This window comes from Meleagris gallopavo, chromosome 22 (assembly GCF_000146605.3).
Source record: "Meleagris gallopavo isolate NT-WF06-2002-E0010 breed Aviagen turkey brand Nicholas breeding stock chromosome 22, Turkey_5.1, whole genome shotgun sequence".
In the NCBI taxonomy this organism is placed as follows: Eukaryota; Metazoa; Chordata; class Aves; order Galliformes; family Phasianidae; genus Meleagris; species Meleagris gallopavo.
In genome coordinates, this window is record NC_015032.2 from 13,337,298 (window position 1) to 13,358,402 (window position 21,105).

General features: G+C 49.9%; 1 protein-coding gene across 2 annotated transcripts; it reads left to right on the forward strand.

The window, feature by feature from the left end:
* The first annotated feature begins 6 nt into the window (after window positions 1-6).
* Window positions 7-7,054, forward strand: MAPRE1 (microtubule associated protein RP/EB family member 1). 2 transcript variants are annotated; one of them, XM_010722606.3, is made up of 6 exons: window positions 7-129; window positions 2,352-2,497; window positions 3,305-3,509; window positions 4,159-4,268; window positions 4,937-5,089; window positions 5,423-7,054. In XM_010722606.3, exons 1-6 carry the CDS (start codon window positions 9-11, stop codon window positions 5,477-5,479), a joined length of 792 nt encoding a protein of 263 aa, XP_010720908.1. In that variant the 5' UTR covers window positions 7-8; the 3' UTR covers window positions 5,480-7,054. The 2 variants fall into 2 exon arrangements, with proteins under 2 accessions (XP_010720908.1, XP_003212152.2); XM_003212104.4 differs by having other exon boundaries at window positions 3,305-3,494.
* Window positions 7,055-21,105: the final 14,051 nt, after the last annotated feature.

Here is a 21,105-nt window from a genome sequence, read left to right on the forward strand (position 1 = left end):
GGCAGAAAATGGCTGTGAATGTGTACTCCACGTCGGTGACGAGCGACAACCTGAGCCGGCACGACATGCTGGCGTGGATCAACGAATCCCTGCAGCTGACGCTGACCAAAATCGAGCAGCTGTGCTCAGGTGAGGGGTGCGGGGAGGGGCGTCCGGGTTTGGTTTGGGGCTGAGAGGTGGCGAAGAGGTCCGTGGAAGCAGCCGTGTGTAGCTGTGTGTGTAGTGGGAGCGGAGCTGTGGGCAGTGCTGGGCCTGCATTTGGTGTTATAATGGGGTTGGGGTTTGGAGTTGTATCGAAATGGTTTTTAATAGTGAAAACGTGATGGGAGTGTAATGGGAAGTTATGATCTGCTACAGTGTAAGTGGGATAAGAAGAAATTAGGGTCAGTGTAGAGAAAAGGCTCCTAAGAGAGGCTGTTTACTAGTGGGGAACCCAAGTATTTAGCCTGCACTGGCAGAAGTCCTGGAAGTGCAGTAAGGAGCATAAACGGATGTGATTCCTTATGGGGGAAAACCATTGGGAGGTGCCTGCGGGTTCAGACAGGGCACAGGGGTGTGAGGGAAGACACCGGTGGGTCTGGGTTCACACCTGGGAATTCCCACCCCCCTGTAGTGAAGAAGCACCTCAGCCTGACCCGGAATCACTGTGAGCTGATCTGCCAGAACTGAATATCTGGTGGTTGTTGCAGCGAAAGGGGAAGTGCTGGTGCTCCAGAAGTGAAGTCACATGTCGTCGTGCAGGGAGGAGTGTGTGGGAGGAGGCTGGGTGAAAGGAACGGAGCAATAATGGTCTGTGGGGTAACGCGGAAAGAAAAGCAAACCCAAGGCTAAAAAGGCAGCCTGGGTGAGAGGCGGTGATTTGAATAACTGCAGCAGGGAGATGAAAGGGCCTGGGTGAGAGGTAGGAGAACATCTCGCACGGTGAGGTTGGAATAAGGCGTCGGGGGCTGAACAAAAGGAGGCAGAAGTTTACGTTTGGAGCTGGCAGTGCAGTGTGTGGCTGAGGAAGGAGCGTTCCCAAAGATGGAGAGAAGGAGGGAACTCAGCATACACGTCGGGCAGGTATTTCTGGTGGCTTCTGTCTAATAAGGTGATGCAGGAAAAACTCTAGGGATGGAGGAAACTGAAGATCTGCAGCCACAAAGAGAAGCGATGAGCACTGCTGGGCTGAGCTCAGTGTGCTCCACCTCAGTGTGGGGCCCAGAAGCTTTGCAGGGAGCTGGGCTGGCTCAGGGCAATGCAGTGCACTGCTTCTTGGCCTCGTGCCCCTCAGGCGTTTGCCATGCAGCTATTTGGTTTAGGTTAAGGCTCCCATTGCTCTCCGTGTCCCCTGAATTCTTTGATGAGGGGTGAGATGTAACGCTCAGCATGCTGTGCTTGTATTGCCGATGACACACAAGTGTGCATCATCACTGCAGAGTAATAATGCAGTTTTCAACTGTCTTTATGGGGGGTGTGTGTGTGTTGTGCAAAAGCTCATCACTGGGGGTGGCTCTCTGCTTGAACCACGTCCCCCCCCCTTGCTGTTACAGTGAGAGCTCAATTGAAGGACTTGAAGGATTTAAAATGAACAGTAGGAAATAATGTCTTATTTCAGTTCTCTGATTAAAGTGTGACTTAAATTGGATAGTTTGAGTTGGAAGGGACCCATACAGTTCTCCTCCAACCTCTGCAGTGCACAGGGACACCCACAGCTCCATCAGTGCTCACAGCCCCCAGCCTGACCTGAGTGCCTGCAGGGATGGGGCACCCACCTCATCTCTGTGCCACTGCCTCACCACTCTCATTGTAAAAACCTTCTTCTTTACATCCCTTCTGAACCTCCCCTCCTTTAGCTTGAAACGTTTCCCCTTGTCTTATCACGCAGACCCTGCTAAAGAGTCTCTCCCCTCCTTTCTTACACCCCCTTTAGATGCTGAAAGGAAATATGATTCAACTTACTTTTCTCTCTTACTTCTGAGAGCACCTTGAACTTTGTAGCTAATAAATAAGACACTATTTTAATAACAACGAAACGTAATTTTTAGAAGAATATTTTTTTCCAGTTCAGCTCTATTAATGCTGGGAAGAGTACTGATGCCCATGAGGGATGAAATGCCACATTGTGTTGGATTTTTCCTCTTGGAATTACAGAGGTGTTACTGCTCTTGAGTACAAGAGGTCAAGCCACGGGGCCAGATCCTTAGTTCTGCAGCTTGTTTAAGCCACACTTCCAAATTGGGCCAAGGGGTCCTGTTATCTCCTTTCTGCTCCTCTAAAGCCTTGTGCAGCGGTGGAATGAGGCTGGGCAGTGTGCTGCTCTGGCTGATCATCTGTTGTTCATCATGGAATGGTGTTCTTCTCTCTCACAGGTGCTGCTTACTGCCAGTTCATGGACATGCTCTTCCCAGGTTCAGTAGCTCTCAAGAAAGTGAAGTTTCAAGCAAAATTGGAACACGAGTACATTCAGAACTTCAAGGTTCTACAAGCAGGTTTCAAACGAATGGGCGTTGACAAAGTAAGTTGGGTTGGAGTTGCTTCTCCTTGTTCCTGGGATCCAAATGGGTACTTTCCAATCTGGGGGCAGGGTTTGGTTGTTGGCTTGCAAATCTCACAAGTTTTGGTTCACACCTAAATTAATGTAATATTGACTAGAGCAAAGGTTGGATTTGCAGTTTTTAATGGTGGAGGTAGTTTCTTCCATATTAATTCAACTTAAGTAGTGTTGACCAATACTGAAACCTGAGAAGTCATGTTTGAGCTTATGTGGCATGGAGCTGTTCCTAACAGTGCATCCCAATAACCTGTTGGTGTGGTGGTCTTAAGGATTTCCCATTCCCCTTTACCAGTGTGTGTTGTTCCACCGGTGAGAATGGGATCTTTGAAAAAAAACGTGTTTGGATCAAGTGAGGGCTGTGCTTATGGAAGAGTGCTTTATGGAGGCAGTAGTTGTTGATGCAATGCAGAGCATTCCCTTGCTAAAGCAGCTCCCAGTGAAGAGGGCATCTCATGCTGTGTTGGCCAACAGCTCCAACGCTGCACCTCTCCTCTTCCCCGGGGCTGTACCTGGAGCAGTGTGCCCAGGGCAGGGCTGTGCTCACAGGGAATCAAACGGGGAATCAAGGGAATGCCTTCTGCCCACTGCCGGATCTCAGGCCCTCAACTCGTGGCTTACAGGCAAGACTTCACAATTTACTGCTTTTTCTCCAAAATAAACGAAGAATTACATTTGCTTCCAATTTAAAAACCCTTATGATATAAGGCAGAGAGGTTCTTTCCCCCTACAACGCGTTTTATTATTGATTGCTGTTTTTTTTTCCTCCAGATAATTCCTGTGGACAAATTAGTGAAAGGAAAATTTCAGGACAACTTTGAATTTGTTCAGTGGTTCAAAAAATTTTTTGATGCAAACTATGATGGGAAGGAGTATGACCCCGTGGCTGCCCGACAAGGCCAGGAGACAATGGCACCAAACCTCGTTGCTCCAGTGGTGAACAAACCCAAGAAACCTCTCGGTACTGGCAGTGCAGGTAGAAATGAGTTCAAGATGATCTCGAGCCTTTAAAAACTGAAGAAAATGAGGCTGGGTCACTGTTTCAGTATCTAAAGGGGCTGTAAGAAAGAAGGGAACGGACTCTTAAGCAGGGTCTGTGTGATAGGACGAGGGGAGGTGGCTTCAAGCTAAAGGAGAGGAGGTTTGGATAGGGTATAAGGGAGAAGGTTTTGACAATAAAGGCGGTGAGGCAGTGGCACAGAGATGAGGTGGGTGCCCATCCCTGCAGGCACTCGGGTCAGGCTGGGGGCTGTGAGCACTGATGGAGCTGTGGGTGTCCCTGTGCACTGCAGGGGGTTGGGCCGGATGGCCTTTAAGGATCCCTTCCAACTCAAACCATTTAAAGCTTAAAATTGGATTTAAAATTGGTGTATGAAGATGTCATGTCTTATCTCAAATGCTGGGCTTCAGTCTCTGAGTGAGTTACCTGGGAGCTACAGAAGGAAAATGGCAAGGGTTGGTGTCAGGATGTGCTGAAGGCAATGGACGTGGCATGGGGGGGTGAAGAAGGAACACTTCATTGATGAACGTGTCTTCAAATTGTGATGGCCCTGGAAGGGGGTCCCCACCTCTGGGGGAGGAGGAGGGGTGTTCTGAGAATAAGTAACAGCACGTCTATCTTGCAGCCCCACAGAGGCCCATTGTTGCACAGAGGACCCCAGCAACTCCCAAAGGCAGCACTGGGATGGTCAAAAAGGCTGCGGGAGATGATGAATCAGCAGGATTGATTGAGCAGGTGTGTGCCAGAATGGCCTGAGGTACTGACCTGGGCTTTGTGTTGGATGTATAGATACTTAATAGCATGAAATGGCTGTGCTGGGGAGAGACAGATCACTTTCTTCTGTCTAGTAGGTTCATTTAAAATGGCTTAATCAGAAGCCTTCAGTGTGGTGGCCTTGCTCTCCTGATAGCAGCAAAGCCCCTTTTGCTGTACAAGCCCCCAGACATTTAAATCTGCTGTGTCCCATATCACGCATAGCTTTGCTTTCAAGTATTTCCACAGCTGTGTTGCAGCTATCACAGCATTCCAACGGAACTATGAGCAGCTGCTGCGTCCCCGAAATGCTGAATGCAATGGAGCTGAAGCTGCCATCAGTGTGAGGGCTGTCCTGGAGGAATGTGTTAGCAGAGGAAGCTGCAGGCAGTTGGATTTTTACCCATGCAATAAGCCTTTAGAATTTCCATGTGGTACTGCACGTGTTGGGCTGGGTGTCGGCTGTAGAAATACTCCAGCTTGAGAAATAGAGCTCCTCTTGCCCTAACAGCCTTTCCCTGATGTCTTGGTTACTTCCGAAGTGCTTTGCTTACAAACACACCTCTGAGCGTCTCGGGGGCCCCCACCTTAAGGACAGACACCTCTGCGTTCTCTCTGGTGGGTAAATCATTGTTGATTCTTGTGGGCAGATCAACGTGTTGAAGCTCACTGTTGAAGACCTGGAGAAGGAGAGGGACTTCTACTTCGGCAAATTGCGGAACATTGAGCTGATCTGCCAGGAGAACGAAGGGGAGAACGACCCAGTGCTGCAGAGGATTGTGGAAATTCTTTATGCCACAGATGTAAGTCATCCTCCCCCCGTCCTGCCCCACTATGGGAAGCTGTCTTGGTTTGTTTTTTTTTACTTGTTTTCTACCTTTTTGTCCCCTTTAAATGTATGACCAGATGCCACTGTTATAGTCAGGCCACAAACGTGGTTGGGTTCTCCTGAGGAGTGTGTAACACAGAGGTCAGAGCTGAAGAAAGTGAGTTTTCTGGTGACACTGAGTGGTTGACTGAAGGGTACTTCGTTGTCAGGATCCAAAGTAGGACTAGCTAAATGAAAGGAGCGTGCAGAGAGCCTGGGGGTGCTTGGGTGCTGGCTTCTCATCGAGCCCTCGTTGTGTTCCCTGCAGGAAGGCTTTGTGATACCTGACGAAGGAGCGCCGCAGGAGGAGCAAGAAGAGTATTAACAGACCACATACTGTACCAGCAGAGCAGCAACATCGGAATTCTGTGCCCCAGATCATGTGCTTAACTGTAAAATACTCCACTTTATTCTTAGAGGACTCACTGGTTTCTTTTCATAAGCAAAAAAGTTACCTCTTCTTAAAGTGCACTTTGCGGAAGTTTCACTCTTTTTGCAGTGGGTTTGAGTTAGGAACTCTCTCTCACTCTGTAGCAGAGCAGTATTCACATCTAGGTGGTATATTTAGGGAGCAAGAGGCTGAACATTTGGAACTCGTTGGTTTGCTGGTAAACACTGGTTCGTGGAAAGACTTTTTTTGTACCTGAGGTGGTGTGTAGTAGAGAACGTAAAGACTCTGACTCATGGAAAGATGGAGTTAATGTGAAATTGCAGCACGGAAATGATAATAAAATGCCTTAAGAGTATTTAAAATAATGCTTCCAAATGCCAAAATTGAAGTAATGTGACAGGAGATTTTATGTGCTTCATCCTGGGGAGACGCTCCGCTCCCCTCCCTGCTGTCCGAGGGGCTCTTAAACAAACCTCCATTCCTGCACAAAGCTGCTTACCGAGTGATTAGTTCTCAATGAAATAGGCCTTAATGTTGCCTGTCACAAGATTAGAGGGAGTATGAACAGCTGAGACACATAAATTACCTTGAGGACTGCTAAAGCATTTTTTTCTATGGCATTGTGGCTAATGGCTTTGCCAAAACGTACTGTGTTTTCTGTATAAAAAAAAAAAAAGCTCCATAAATGAAAGCAGAGGGCACCAGTCTTACTGCCTACAAGGTTCTTCTGAAGTACTTTCCTCCTTTCTGCTTGTTCTGTTTATTGCTGTTGGTGTGCTTACAGCCTCGCACCCTTCCCTTCCCCATCCCGAGGAGCTCTGATCCAACCCTGTGGTTGCAGCAGGGTTGGGCTGTGCAGCTCATAGAATGAAAGTGAATTGAGCACATGAGGATGATGATTTTCTCTTTTCTTTTCTATTTTTCTCAGACCAGGGCTTATCCAATAGTAACGCTTGCCAGTTCAGTGGTCTTCTGGGGTCAAAACTAAGAGATGCTGGCTAACAGAGCTAATGTTATTGCAGAAAATACAGTACTGAGACTAACTTAAATATTAATATTTAAAGTACTTTCTTTAATTGTTCCCCCTTTTTTTTTTTTTTTTTGGCTCTCATGCCCCCTCATTACTGTTGTGTTTGGCAAGATCCTGCAAGACTTCTGATTCCCCTCCACTACTGAGATCCATCAGTCCTGTTGTGCTGTATTCATTCGTTCCTGGTGGTAGCTTGTCCTAAAACGTGTGTAGGAGAGCATCTTATGGTAATTGTTGTGTAGTGCATGAATCTTTGTGAAATTCAGAGAAAAACCCAAATTCAGTGAATGCCAAAAAAATGCAAGTATCCAGCCATTGTTTGAAATTGCAGTGGTGCTATTTCTCTTGTGGCCTTTTAGACTTTTGTTGCCCTAAAACTCCATTTTACTGAGAAAACCATATTTGACTTGGATTTTTCTTGACAGGGTTTTTCTATTTTAAGCAGTTTCTAAATAAAGTTCTGTATTTCAAGAGTGTCATGTCTGCTGGAGTGTCTCGTGCTTTCAGATGTGATCAGGCAGCCCTAGAGCTCGCAGTGCTTCTCATGCTGGAGCGGTGAGGACCTGCAGTGTCAGCTCTCGCCCTCCCACCCTAGCTGTGTCCCTGTGGGTAGCAGGAATGCTGAAGCTTCCCTTGGAGTGTGCTGGGGGAAGCATTGCTACAGTTCATCCCCACCACTGAGATGTTGTCCTCCTGCAGTGCTCTATGGGTGCTTTGTTCTACAGGATGGACATCACTGGTGCTGGAGCTGGGGTTGGACTACAGGAGTGCAGATGTAGAACCCGGGGCTTTTGATGCACATAAAATCTTCTTTACCATTACTTGTTTGCTTCGAGCTCAGAAGCATGCTTCTACCAACTTGCAATGCTGCGTTGTTCCAGCGAAGCCCGGCCGTGTGCTGGGATGTGCGGCTGCCTGAGGTCTGTGTGGTGAGGATGAGGTTTGTGTGGGGCACCCAGGTCAACCCGTGGGCTGTGTTGGGGTTGGTTCTGAGCTCTGCTGTTAAAAGCCAGCAAATGTCCTCTTCTGCTGGGAGCCAGAAAGCTGTGCTTTGTGAGACTGTCCTACCCGATGTGCATTGGAACTAAACTGAAACTGCAGTCTTCTAAGTCAGATGCTGCTGAGATTTCCAATTCCTTACGTCATTTCTGTGCCCCCAGGGTGGGGGGCAGCCTCGTGGTCAACTCAAGTGCCCACGTCATAGATAATGTTGGTACAATCTGTTGCTGGTGTCCTTTTTGGGAAGCAAATGACAATAAACCCAGCTCCAACCCATAGACCTGACACAGCTACTCTGCTACCTGGTACAGTATATGCTGGTAATCTGTTGTACTGCTCGCCTATGGAGCAATCCAGCCTTCCTTAGTGTCTTAGTTTTGTCAGATATTTGAAATACGAACGGGATGGAAGAACCCAAAGTCGGTCTCCATTCTGCCTGACTTGGGCTCGTGGATGTTTTCTAACTTTTATTGTTCAATTTTTTTCAGAATTCCTGGTTTGCAATGACAATTCTTACTGTAACTGTTGAAAGCCTTCAAATAAAGGCCAAAAACTTGCTGGTGTTGTATCATATCAGTATTTTGTGGGGCTGCTTGAGGTGTGAGACTGATCTGGTGACCGTCTGTCTCGATTTGTGTACCAGCACGAGGGATAACAGTGTGGGCTTATAGCTCTGCTGGGATAGCAACGTGCAGAACTAAACCAAGGGTAGAGGCTGCTTGGTAAAGTAGAGGTTGGGCCAGAAGTCTTTGTGCTTGGGTGTTAGATCAGGTGTATCTCATGATGAGAGCTGGGGAGGGGAAAGCATGTCACCGGCCTAAGATCTGGGAGGATGGGTGCACTTACATCCTCATTAAGACGACCTCTGTCTTCCAATCCCAGCACTGTAGGGTTTGGGAGGGACCTTTAGAGACTGTAGAGTCCAACACCGCGCAAATGTTTGTCTTTCCTCTATAATAGAGAAGAAAGGAACAAAGTTCAACTTCAGCTTGGTGTTTTCTGAGGTCGGAGTTGAAGGCAATTTCAGCTTTGGTGGCACAAGGGCTGATTTCTCGCAGATCAGCTCTTCCCTCTGAGCACAGCTGCCTGGCTTGGTGAACCACGGTCTCATATATGTACACTTATATCTTACAATTGCGTTTATTCATACAAATGCACAACATAGAAAATACAGTTTCATCTTCCAGGACCTTGTTCAAGTCTATAGGGCCAGAATACGAGCATCCCAGCGCTCAGAACTGGCTGAGCTGCTCTCCGTGTCTGAAGAATGGTGGCTGTCAGGTGAACTTCTCAAGGCCTGGATTTGGATGGGCAAAGTGCAACAGCTGCAGCAGGGACAGATGCTTTGTGGTCACTGCTTTGGGTGTTTTATATCTTGGAGCTGCACCTTCAGACACTTAATGTGTCATGGCAACGACATTCAGGCTCGAGGCGTAACAGCAGAGCAGTGGCTGCAACCTGCAGCTCCATTCCAACTGCCTCAGTGAAGCTTTGGTGAGCAAAGGGCATTCACAGCACAGCTTCAGTGCTTCAGAGTTGCATAGGGGTTCCGAGTGCAAAATCACTGCATGTATGCCTGCTGCTTTCCATCTTGCACGTGTGGGCAGCCCGTTGCTGGGTACTGCTTCTGCAGTGCTTGTTTTTGCAGGTTTGGATACAAATAGTTCTGCGTGGCAACGGAGAAAAGTTGCAGGTAAGATTAGTGATAAAGACTTTGATGTGTTACTGCTGCTGATTGCAGCGTTTCATAGCTCAGGTGATGTCACTGTGAAAGAGGGCGTCCTCCTGGCTTAATAAAGCAGATCCTAATTTTGGAACCGTGTCCCTTATAAGATGTGCTGATAAATGCCTCCTTTAAGTGGGTTCTTTTTTTGGGATTTGGGTTGGTGTGGCTGTTCTCCTTCGTGGCTCTCTGTTTATGCAGGTGGAGCAGCCTGATTAGGAAGATTGAAGAATGGAGGTGGGGCTCACCTGGAGGAGGCTGTGGTGAGATTGGAGGGGGAGTTATGCCACATTCACAGGGGGAAAGGACACAAACTGCTGGGGCTGAACCTCATGTATTCTTATACTGTGGCCTTGGATTATGGGATGCACGTGGAGTCGCAGGATGGGGTGGATGACTGACGTACGGTGTGAACCTGGGACCTGCTGGGAGAGGTCCTGGAGGAAAAGCACTGCTCACAGATCCAGGTGCATCCCCTGAGCTGCAAACCAATGCTCCGCTCCTGGAGGCGATGCTGTGGGTGCAGCACTGAGCCCCATCAGTGCATAACTGTCCTTGAGGTCTTCATGCGGTGCCTTCTCTGGGTGTTTATGCTAAGCACAGCCCTGCTGAGGCTCAGGCATCCCCCAGGAGCTGTGTGCTCAGCAGTGATGGCCTCACAGCCTTTCCTGTAAGGCAGTGCAGTAAACCGCTGCTGTGGCTGCGTGTCTCCAAAGGGCAGTGAATCTTAGGTGTGAAATTGTTCTCAAGTATTTTTATTGCTCGTAAGCCACCAGCATAATATAAATATTAATTCCTGGGGGTCAGCAGCTCCTCAGCTCTTCTCCTTGCCTGCACCTTCCTGTACCAATATGTGAATTGCACTTTGCAATGTCCCCTCTCTGGGCAGTGCTGCTGCCCTCAATGTGGTGCAGCTCCTCACGTGAGCTCTGTGCAGTGCAGGTGATGCACATCTGCTCTTCTCTTTACCCCAGGCTGCAGTTTGTGCATGGGAGTGCTGTATCCTCTCTATTCTCTTTGGGCTCCCTCTCCAGCATTTCTCTTTTCTCCACCCCTTGCGTCCAATCCCTTCTTTATTCCCTCCCGCTTTCTACTCACTCTCAGTATTTAAATCCACCTTCTATATTCTAATGAGCTCTTTCTTTTTTGTGAAGCAGCATGCTGGGCTAGATGGACGCCCCATCTATTTCCCTACAAGTGAAGCATCTGCTGTGAAACATGGAGGCTCAAACCCTGGTGCCATGAGGTGAAATCTTTCTTCTCTTCCAGATGCTCCGGGGGAACTGGTGCCACCAGATAAAGCTCATTCCTGAGCTCAAGCTTGTTGCCTCCTGCTCAGCAACTGATAAGGGAGCAGCGATGCTTGCTTGGCCATGAAATAACACAGGGAAACTCCAGTAAGACAGGTCTCAGCCTCTGTTCTGTAATGTATCTGTTGCACAATGGTACTGGGTGATGCTGCTGGCATCTTAATGTTGCTTCCCCTCCAGGTAAAACCGACCCGTACCAAACTTTTTGGGGCTGTGGGAAACGTGAATTAGGGAGAAAATGTGGAAGAGGCTCAGTTTTGTTTGCAGTGTCCTGTGAGTAAATGAAGCTTTTGAAAGCTCCTGCAGGAGGAGAATGAATGGGTGCAGGATCAGCTCCTATTACACTTTGGGGGCATCCCCTGGCTGGGGGGAGATTGCTGGGGCAGGCTGTGGTTCAGGGGGGGCTCAGGGCTGAGCCTGGGGAGGGGAGCAGTGCTGATGGCTGTGCTGTGCTCACCCCTGGGATGCTCGAGAGCTCCTTGTTGCCTGCATGAACTGGGCATCCTCCTTGGTCTTCACCTCCCTCCATTGCTCAGTTTGCCTTTCAGTCCTATTTCTCTGCCTTTTCTTGTATGTGTTACACAAGCTTCATTCCCACTGCTTGAGTTTTCGTTTTTCTTTTCTTCCCATCACTTCCATGCCTGTGTTTTTGTATGCCTCTCCTTCCCATCTCATTCATTTTCTCCCCACTTTTCCCCTCCTAAAGTTCCACGTGCTTGCGTTTCCCTTTCCTTTCTCCACAGCACTCCAAAAGTAATGCCTCCTATTTTATGGTGTTGCCCCATGATGTCAGAGGCGGATGTTGGTGGGATGTGGCAGTAGAGGCTGTACCTTCTGTGTATCTGAATACTCCATTCCATGTTGTTGCCGTGTGACGGATGGCAGCAGAGGGGCAGAGTCTGCCAGAATGGCATCTGACGTGGAAGTAAGGATGGAGCAAAGGTGTTACATTGAGCACCTCCATGCAGAAAAAAAGGCACTGGCATTCACCGACACCTGGTGAATGCTGATGGAGCCCAGTGAGGCGGTAGGTGATGCACTGCAGAGTGGAATGGTTCGCAGGCTCTTCATCGCTGCCTGAAAGGCACAACTCATGGTGGTGACCGTTAAAGAACGGTGTTATATAGCTGAGAATCTGCTCTATCGAAAAGCGTCGTCGTGCTCTTTGTAGTTTCAGCGGAAACAATCAGGAGGCATTACTTTCGGAACAAGGGTTCCGATGCAGTCCCTCCTCGGGCCGCGCGGTTCCGGAGCGGACGGCGACGCCACCAGGGGGCGCTGTTGGGCCGCGATTCACACGGGCGGCGCCGTCCGCGTGCGGGGATCCCCGCGGCGCCTCCGCGCGTTTCGTTTTGCCGCTCGTTCTTCGCCCTCTGAGCGGCTTTTGCCGCTTCTGTCCCGCTCCCCAAATATTCCCACGTACGGGCAGCTTTCGTTCGTTCCTCCCTTTGCCTCCTTTTCCTCTCTTTTTTTCATTTTCCCTGATTTTCTATAAGTTTTACCTCGGGACCCCTCTGCCCATAGCCCGGCTCCTCCTCCTCCTCCTCACTGACCCTTTCACACACACATCTGCCCTCACAGCCACTGCTGTGCGTCCGTGCTGTGCTGCAGAGGACCCGCAGTCATCTCCACGCATAGCCGTCCATCTCTGCTTATATCCCACCAGTGATTGCTTTTAGAGAGAGGCATCTTCTGTTTTAATGGCTCCCTGGAGATGGCTGCTATAGGCAAAGTGCCATGAAGGTGTTTTCTTTTTGCTGTTCTCTGGCTGAGATGATACGTGCTTATGATGGCTGTTATTTCTGATATTCGCTGCTTCGTTAGCAGCGCAGAGGTTTGTCCCTTAATCAGCTGCTCTGCACTAATGGCAGCGGAGAACAGCAGTTCTGTAGGAGCTGCTGAGCAGGAGGCCCTACAGACTGAATTCTGTCAGAGTTCTGCAACCTTCACAACAGCTCAGCAGCATCATGCAGTTGGGATTTTTCGGCCTCCTGCTGCCCTGGTTTTTTTCCCCTGCATGACTTTTGTTGTGTGTTCACACAGTTTCGCCACCCTGTGCGTGACGGAGCGCTTTGTCTGCAACCCGTTGTTGGTAGGAATGTGCTGATGGACGGTTCTGTCTGTGCTGTTTGTTACAGCACAGCAACTTCTGCGCATGCATCACCTTCCAGGGCAAGCAGTGTTGGTGGGAGACGGGCGATCCTCGCGGGGAGATGAGCATTGATGAAGTATTTCAATATCTGCTGAGATTTAATGACATCCTTATTACTATTACAGCACTGCAGATGCCCTTAATGCATTGTTTCTCCTTTAGCATCGTCACAGAGCCTCCAATTTCGGTTTAGGGATCTCCTAACTCAGTTGTCATGCTGTATCTGGCTGATTGCTATCGCCTTCTGCTTCTGTTGTGAGCAATGAGTTTGTTCTTGTTTGCACAGCTGTGTAAGGAAGAGCTCTGGAGTTTCTTGTTGGAAAGTACTGGTGCATGACTGATGTGACCCCACGGCTCTGGGTGCTGGCTGTGCCCTCGGCAGAGCATCCTTTGGGTGATCTTTAAGGTCTCCCCAACCACAGCTGTTCTATGAAATGATGTGACAGCTCCCAGTGCTTGTGGCAGCTGATGCTGCTGTGCTCCTGGTGCTTATTATTGGAGCCAGCAGACAGCATTCAGTGCCCTGTGACGTAAGGACAGCCGGGAGCATCAATAGAGGCTTTCACAGGACGTGACTCACCGCCCATGGAGGAGCCAGGAGGGATCCATGAGAAGCGTGCAAAGGGACAAAAAGTTTTTGTGCAAGCTCTGAGCGAGGCTGATGGCAGGGAAAGCCGGCGGGTGAGCTCATCCACCCCGTCTGTAACAGTGCCCTGTGTGTGGAGCACTGCTGCTGCTTTGCTTTCCGTTGGGTTTTGGCATCTGCCTCCAATGCAGCAGGGAGGAGCTGAAGGGAACTTAAGCAAGTAGAGGTTAGCCTTCCTCCCACGGTGTCTCCCTGTTCTCCCTTCTTTCAGTTCTGCTTTGTTTGGTTTGCTGATCGTTGGCATCGTTGCGCCGAGAGAAAACCCAGGGAGAGGCAGTTGGTGTCTGCAGCCATGTGTGGGTCACGCAGCTTTGTGGGTAGGAGTTGTGTCCGCTGCTGCGAGCTGCACTGAGCCTTTCTTAAAACATATCTCCTCTACACCAAGCAGACTTGTTTTGACACCTAATTAAGTTAATTTAGGTGGCTTAATGCAGTTCAGCAGCAGCTGAAATCACCGTCTCCCATCCGATCTGATATATCGATTCCACCGGTGCTTTGTCCGTAAACCTCCTCCTGTCTCTGTGCAGCTGTAATTGTGTTTGAGAAAGGGAAAATTATATCTGTGCCCACACACCCAGAGTGTGTAATTACTGCACTGAAATACATCTGGGGTGAGCTGAGACCGCCCCAGGGACAGGAAGGAGTTCATCAGGTCTTTTCTCTGTGGATTCTGAGCTATCTTAGAGCTTTTGGCTCCTATGCTCTGGTCAGGAGGGGATGGCAGAGGGGCTGCAGGGCTGCCCATGAGCTGCCAGCACTGCCAGAGTTTGTGGGGAATGGTGCTGCTGCTCTCATCAGCATCACTTGTTCACTGAGGTCGGCACAATGAGGAGCTCTCCTCTGTAGTAAATGTGTGCTTCTCTCTGTTTTTGGGCTGCTGGCAGCAAATGGCACTGGGGGATCCTGTCCCAGGGAGTCCAGGTAGAACCCAGAGCATCCCTTGCACCCCCGGAGCACTGTGGGCTCCTGTTGGAGCACTGATGGTGGGCTTAAATCTCCTCCCTGCCATGCAGTGTGGGGCAGAACTTCAGCAATGCATTCTGTCCATTTTCTTACAGAGCCATTTCTGCCTTTCAGATCAAACTTCTCCCAGAACCCTCGAGAGCTTTTGCTCTAAAAGCAGCATTAAATGAAATCAATTCCTCATCCACAGGGATGCTCCCTTCCCTGAGGCCTTTTTAGCCAAAACCTAAAGCGCAGAAGCCAGGAGCAGTGTGAGCGTGGTTCTGTTTGGTTTGTTTGGGTTTCTTTATTCTTTTTCCCCCCCCGGAACAATTTAAGTGTCTGCTCTTTGCTGAAGCAGTTGCGTATCTAACCATGTTAACTCACAGAGCCAGGCAGGGGTGGGAGGGCCCTGGGCATGGGCAGCCCAGCATTGGGTCTCAAAAGGAAATGAGTTACATATCTGCTCTGGGCCTTTCTGGTTTTTCTTCGCCCCTCCTCCTGACGTGTGTGTGAGTTGTGAAAGGCTCCTTAAATTGCACCGAGTTCATACAACGCAAAATGGAATTTTCTTCTGCCCTTGGTGACGAATGCTGCAAAGCAAAACCAACAGCAACAAATTCAGCCTTGCAGCATGCTGTGGGTTCCAGGCCTAGGAGGAACGCTTGCTTGTTTCACCGTATTTTTTCCTCCTCTTGGTCCTCTTTCAAAAAATAACCCATCTCTGTGAGCCTCCCCCATCCTCTGTGGCCGCCTGTTGCTGCTAATGGGGTTCACAGCTCCATCAGCCCTTCTCTTCTTGCTGTATGATACAAGCAGAGGTATCGTACCAGTGAAGGAATTGGGTGGAGGAGAGGATCTGCTCTTTGTTTGCAATGCGGGAGCGCCGTCGTGGTGCTGCACCGCACAGCGCACAACCCGGTGAGCAGGAGGAGCTGCTGCTGCCCGACCAGAGCGGCACAGATGGGCTCCTCAGCGTCGTTCTTTGTTCTAAAAGTCCGATTGTTTGAAGGGGGAGGAGGACTGCGTCGGCTCTTGCAGAGCTGCACATCGCGAAGCTATCAGGAATTGCAGATACGGATTAGAGGACTTGAATGCGAGGTGTGTTCGGTCACCTAAATCCTATTGGCACCGTTTGAGCTTTGCCTGGGTAATTGATTCACATGTAAATCGGATGGATAAATCCTTCACAGCTGAAATACGCTCTCTTTTACCCCCGTTTCTTTGCTTCTTTCTCTTGAATGGCGCAGGACTATAATCTCACAAAGGGAGTCCTTTGCCAGGAGGGCAGAAGCCAGGTCCGTGCGATGCTTGTTGCTTGCATTCCTCACCTGCTAATGGCCTGGCTGTCGCTTCTGGCCCATCACCTGCTTGTGCAAACCTCGTACGAGGCCAGGTGCGCCTTTATTGCCCCAAGTGCATGTTAGCTAAGGGCTGAGCGTGGGACAAATCTCTTTATGTTTAGCCAGGGAGCGGAATGTAGTTGTGAAACGGGTGCCCCGCTGGCAGCCCGGGTTTGTTTGGTTTGGGGATCTGCGCGGAGGGACTCGAGCTGGTGGGAGGAAAAGCCTTTGTGAGCGCTTTGTTTCGTGAGCACTGAAAGCTATATTTTTCCATAAGGCTTCACTGATGTTCCATCAGAGACAGGGCTCCGACAGAGGAACGTTGCCTAAGCCTCCCTCCCAGCCCTCTTCCATGGAACCAGCAGTGCCACAGATGGCAATTCCTGGAGGCAGAGCCTTCCAGCACAGCCCGGCAGCCCCTCGCCCCACGTGCCAGCGGTGCCACCTCCCCCATAGATCTCACACTGGGCTGCGTGTGGCACAGGGTGCAATTTAGTAGAGTGCACATTGCCAGCTGCAAAACACTGTTTTTCCACAATACCAGCCCGCCCATGACAGGAGGGTTGGAATTAGATGATCTCTGAGATCCCTTCCATTCTATGCCATTCTGTGATTCAATGAACACAGCCACCACTATTAGCTATGCATTTTTTTGCAGGCAATCCACATTCTGCTCCCATCAAACTGCACCAGCAGAGCTGACCCACTGCCACCACTGCTGAACTGCACCACCCCCCACCTCTCTTTGCTCACTGCCACTCTTTGGTCTCCATCAACTTTTTCCAGGTGTCAACGAATGGCAGTGGGGGTCATTTTTTTTTGGCATGAAGGGATTTAATATCACACCTTTGCTACATCCTCACTACCATGTCAGACACCATTCTGTCAGACTGCCCCTCTGCTGCCATCCTTCACATGACAAGAAAATGTAGCAGAATGTTGGTGAAAAGGTTTAACCTCTGCTGCCATAGCACCAACATCCGCTGCCATCTGCCACTGTGGGCCAACAGCATAAAATAGGAGGCGTTACTTTTGGAGCAGCCCTGATTAAGAATATGGTTCATGTCTACAGATAACAAAGCTTATTTTAACCTTGATTTTTTTTTACTTATTTTTATTTTAAAATTCAACCAAGTACAAAAAGAGGGCAATGAAAACACGAAGCCGGTGGGATGTGGGACCCATGGGAGCAGCTGCAGCTCTCCTGGTGCTGCTCGGGGGTCCGTGGTGGGGTTTTACTCCTCCTGTGCTTCGTCCTTGGAAGCAGTTGTTTGTCACTTGGCACCACCAAAAAGTGGTGACGTGAATAAGTTGCGATGGGGAAGTGAGGGGTATTTCTTGCTGGAAAGAGGGCGCTTACGAAGGTCTGGTGAAGAGGCGCAGAATCAAAGTTTTCTTTGAGTTGAAGGTCTGATTGCAGCTCTGTCTGTTCTGTTTGAAAATTACAGGTAGTGTGTTTGTGTCAGCAGGCAATAGAAATCTGCTCCCCGTGTGCCTCTGGGAATGCTCAGGCTGCTTTGGAACCTAATTAATGCCTTGGCTTTGGAGATGCCCTTTGGCAGCATATCCCATATTTGAACCATCCATGTGAAAACGCATTTCCTCCCGCCCCAAATCCCTGCTTGAGCCGCTTATGCTGCAATCCTGTTTGCTGGAGGTGTTCTGCTGATGTGATTTCTTTCCCAGTGCTTTACTTCTGCCTCTGCTTATCTGCCCGCTCCCCTCCCCCTGTGCTGTGCTGGGGGGCACTGGGGTGGGATGGCCCCATCCAGAGCAGAGCATTGCCCCTCGCCTCCCCCCAACGGTGTGTGGGGGTCTTGGAACCCCTGAGGTTCCCTTGGCTTAGTGCTGAACTGATTTGCTTCTGCATTTGTGTAACAAAGGCTGCTGTGTACCTCCTATCATCGCTGCCAGCTGTTGAGCATCAATATTTATAGGGTTTGTTATACAGCTTCTTGCTTCTCCATCGTGGATATGGGGAGGGAAAAAAAAAAAAGCCAATAAAATGGTTCGTGCCCACTGCTGCCACCGTCCAGAATGTGAATTTTTCTCCCCATCTCTATATGGGGTTGCCACGAACAGGGGATTTTGTGCCTGGCTTTGGCTGTGTAGAATACATCCATAAATCATAAAGGGAGCAGCTGCCGCTCTCCGCCGAGCCAAAATGCATCAGATATAAAACACTGCTCAGTTCCTCAGTTTGGTGGGGATAAAGTTGCTGTAGTGGAACGTCGTTACAGGCTGTTGTTAATTCACCTCGGGGCTGCTTCTAATAGCACTGCACAATTCCCCTGTGAGAACGAGATGGGTGTTCTGATGTCAGGCGGGGATGGAAGGAAGGTTTTAGGAATCAAAGCTTTGAGAAAGGAATAATTGTGGTTTGTGCTGTGATACGGGGAGAGTTCCCTGCTTTGTTACTGATGGAAGCCCTGACAGTTCCTGGGGGACTGCAGGAGGTTCTGTCACAAATCCCACAGCAGCTCAGCCCTGAATGAGGGGCTGAGTGCTGCTGACGGTGACCAGGATGGCTGCCGGGTTTGGTTCATCCTTGTGTGGTTTTCAGCTGTGTGCCAGGCAGGAATCCTGCTTCTGCTCCTGGCTTACAGCTGCTTTCACCTGAGCAAAACAGCTTAGGAAATCTGTCCTAAATGTTTGACACTAGGCTCAGTGCCTTGCAGAAACGTCATTGGCACCACGTTCAGCAGCGGGCCGTGGTGCTGCTGGTCTGACACAGTGCTGTCCCTTCAGCCCAAAGGGGAAGGAAAGCAATGGGGAAAGCTGCGCTGTGCACTGGACAAGGAGCCAGCATCCGATCAGGGCTCTGCTTTTCTCCTTAGAAAATGAGGCTTCAAAATGTCCCATCTCCTCCATGCACAGTGGCTTGGCTGAAAAAAGTGAGAACCGGGTGGGTCTGAAGGCGTTACCACGCTGTGCTGTTGTGTTGTGTGGGGTCCTTCAGTGCCCAACCCCCTCGTGGGCCCTGGGCAGGGATGAGCGGTGGCAGAAAAGGAATTACAGTCCCTGTTCTTATCAGATCCTGAGCCTGAGCAGCGCTGCTCTGCGTCCCCTGCAGTGCTGCTGAGGGCTGCGGTCACATTAAGTGTGCTCCCTCCAATAGCCTCCATTTAACAACAGCTTCTGCTGGCAAAGAAACAAGTGTTTGCAGCAGAGCCCAGGGAGAGGAGCTCTCAAACTGCTGGAGCTGACCCTGGTGCGATGTGTGAGGGCTGCAAAGTGCCATCCCTCAATGAGAGCGTTTCTTCTGAGCTGCACCGCGCCGACTCAGGGAATCTCAGGGCTGCGTTTCAGTAACGCTGCAGCAAATGAGGAGTTGGGTTTTGGATTCAGACTGCTCCAAGTGAGCCTCCCGAGCGCTCCCCTCGCACACGCAGTGCTGCTGGTGGGGCTGCTCAGTTCGGTGCCGTGTTGGTGCTGCAGGTCTCCGTGTTGCACAGCAGCTCCCTGCGGACGGCGGCCGCTTTGATGCCACTCGATGTGAAGCACATGAAAAATCCTTCACTTGGGTTCTAAAGTCTCACTAAAAAAAATCCCGCCGGGACTTTGATGTTGAGGAGATGCCGCTCAAAGTGCCCCAGCTCTCTGAAGCCCGCCTGCCTGCCCTTATCTCAGAGGCAGAGCAGCAAGTGGGTGCCTCAGGCAATAAAACAGCAGCAGCGGCAAAACTGTGCGCTGATTATTTATGGTCTGAGCATCTGCAGGCAGGAGAGGAAATCGCCCTGAGAGCCCTGGGGTGCCTTGAAGGACCCCGTTCTTTGTTATGGAGGCTGTGAATGGTTGCTTGAGGACCTTTTGCCACCGTGCAGCTGAGTGATGCCCCGTGCTGGGATGCTGCTGAGTTCAGGGCGGCTGTGCTGGGATGCAGCAGGACTGCAGGTGGCTGCTGCTGTAGGATCAGACTGTGCTGCTGTGGCATTCCCCACACCTTGCTGCTGCTGTGTGAGCGAGGGAGTGAAATTGGCCTCAAACCAATTTGGTTTTATTATTTTTTTTTAGTTTTATTTTAACTTCTCTCAGCAGTGTGACATACCAGGGCCGGGTGTGTGTTTGGCTCCCATGTGCTATATTTGTTTTCCAGGGTGACGCTCGGTGCTCTGCAATGTGTCACACACTGCACCAAATTGCTTTTCACAGTTAAGAGGGAATTAAACGATCTCCTTTTTTGTCTATATTGCGTTTTTGTGCACAGGAATCAATCTGACCCCACTGTGAGTTGGTTTAGGAATGCTCTCCTGCCAGTGACTGTGAAATAATTTTCTGCACAGCATTCCCAGCCCGTTCCTGTTTGGTGCTGGCTCTGATGGGGTAAGTATGAGTGTGCCCGATGGCACCAGGCTGCAGAATAGCTTTTGAGTTCACTGCCTGCCCCGTGAGCAGCACCAGGGCTGGTACAGCCCCATAGGGCTGGAGGGATGCGCCTGCTGTGCTGCCCGCCGGCCGCCGGTTCGAATCCTGCCTCGGCACTTTGTGTGGTGAGCACTGGGGCTCCCTTAGAAATAGGCATTTATTTATATCGTGACGAGTAGCAGGGCTGTGATTTACCCCCAGAGGGATGTCTGCACAAAGCACGGTGCTAATTCTGTATGCTGTGCTGAGGATGTGTCCAGAGATGCTGTGTCCTGTCTTCATTAATAGCTGAGCGAGATGGAAGGCTGAAATCTTTACTTACAGAAGATGTATGTGCGTAATATAAGGCTGCTGCTAATTCTTCCTCGGGATTGATAGAGAACATCAAGGACAAATTCACTCAATATTGCGTTTGCTTCTGTAAGTGAAGCTTCCCCGATCCTGAGGCTAGACAGAAACATGACTTGGTGTCTGTGCTGCTCTCTTTCAGTCAAATGGAAATAGCTGTCTTTATTTAAGAGGTCTCTGTTGGCACTGTGGTGCTGATGCTTCCTGAGACAATGCAATGGACAGAAATCTATTTTCCAGGCTGCAAGGAAAGCAAACAAAACTAAACAAGACCAACAAATTGGAAGAATGAAGAGTGAGGAGGAATTGAAGCGTCCACGGAGTTCACGGTGTGGGTGATTGGAAGTGATGGGGGAAGGCAGTGAATGCTGCTTGGGTAACGCACAGCACTGGGTCTGAACGCAGGACCGCTCTGCCTGTGTCCACGTGCAGCACTTGGTAACAAGGTTTGTACCTTTTGGTTTGATAACATTCAGCTCATTGTACCTCACTGAGTTGGGAAAAGATAGTTTCCTGTCTATAAAATTCCTGGTGATGCTGATTTGTTGTTTATCCTTGTAGCATTTGTGCTGTGTGCTCTGCTGTGCACCCAGAACCCAGCACTGCTGTGCACCCAGAACCCAGCACTGCTGTGCACCCAGAAGCCAGTACTGCTGTCCCTTGAGCTCATCTTCTCCCTCAGTGCTATCTGCTCATCCTTCC

Bases quoted from the DNA above. Each gene is read 5' to 3' on its own strand.
- MAPRE1 (XM_010722606.3), top strand. From the start codon at position 9: ATGGCTGTGAATGTGTACTCCACGTCGGTGACGAGCGACAACCTGAGC. The intron at 2,498-3,304 runs GTAAGTTGGGTT...TTTTTCCTCCAG, and splicing joins AACGAATGGGCGTTGACAAA to ATAATTCCTGTGGACAAATT. The intron at 3,510-4,158 runs GTAGAAATGAGT...TCTATCTTGCAG, and splicing joins TCTCGGTACTGGCAGTGCAG to CCCCACAGAGGCCCATTGTT.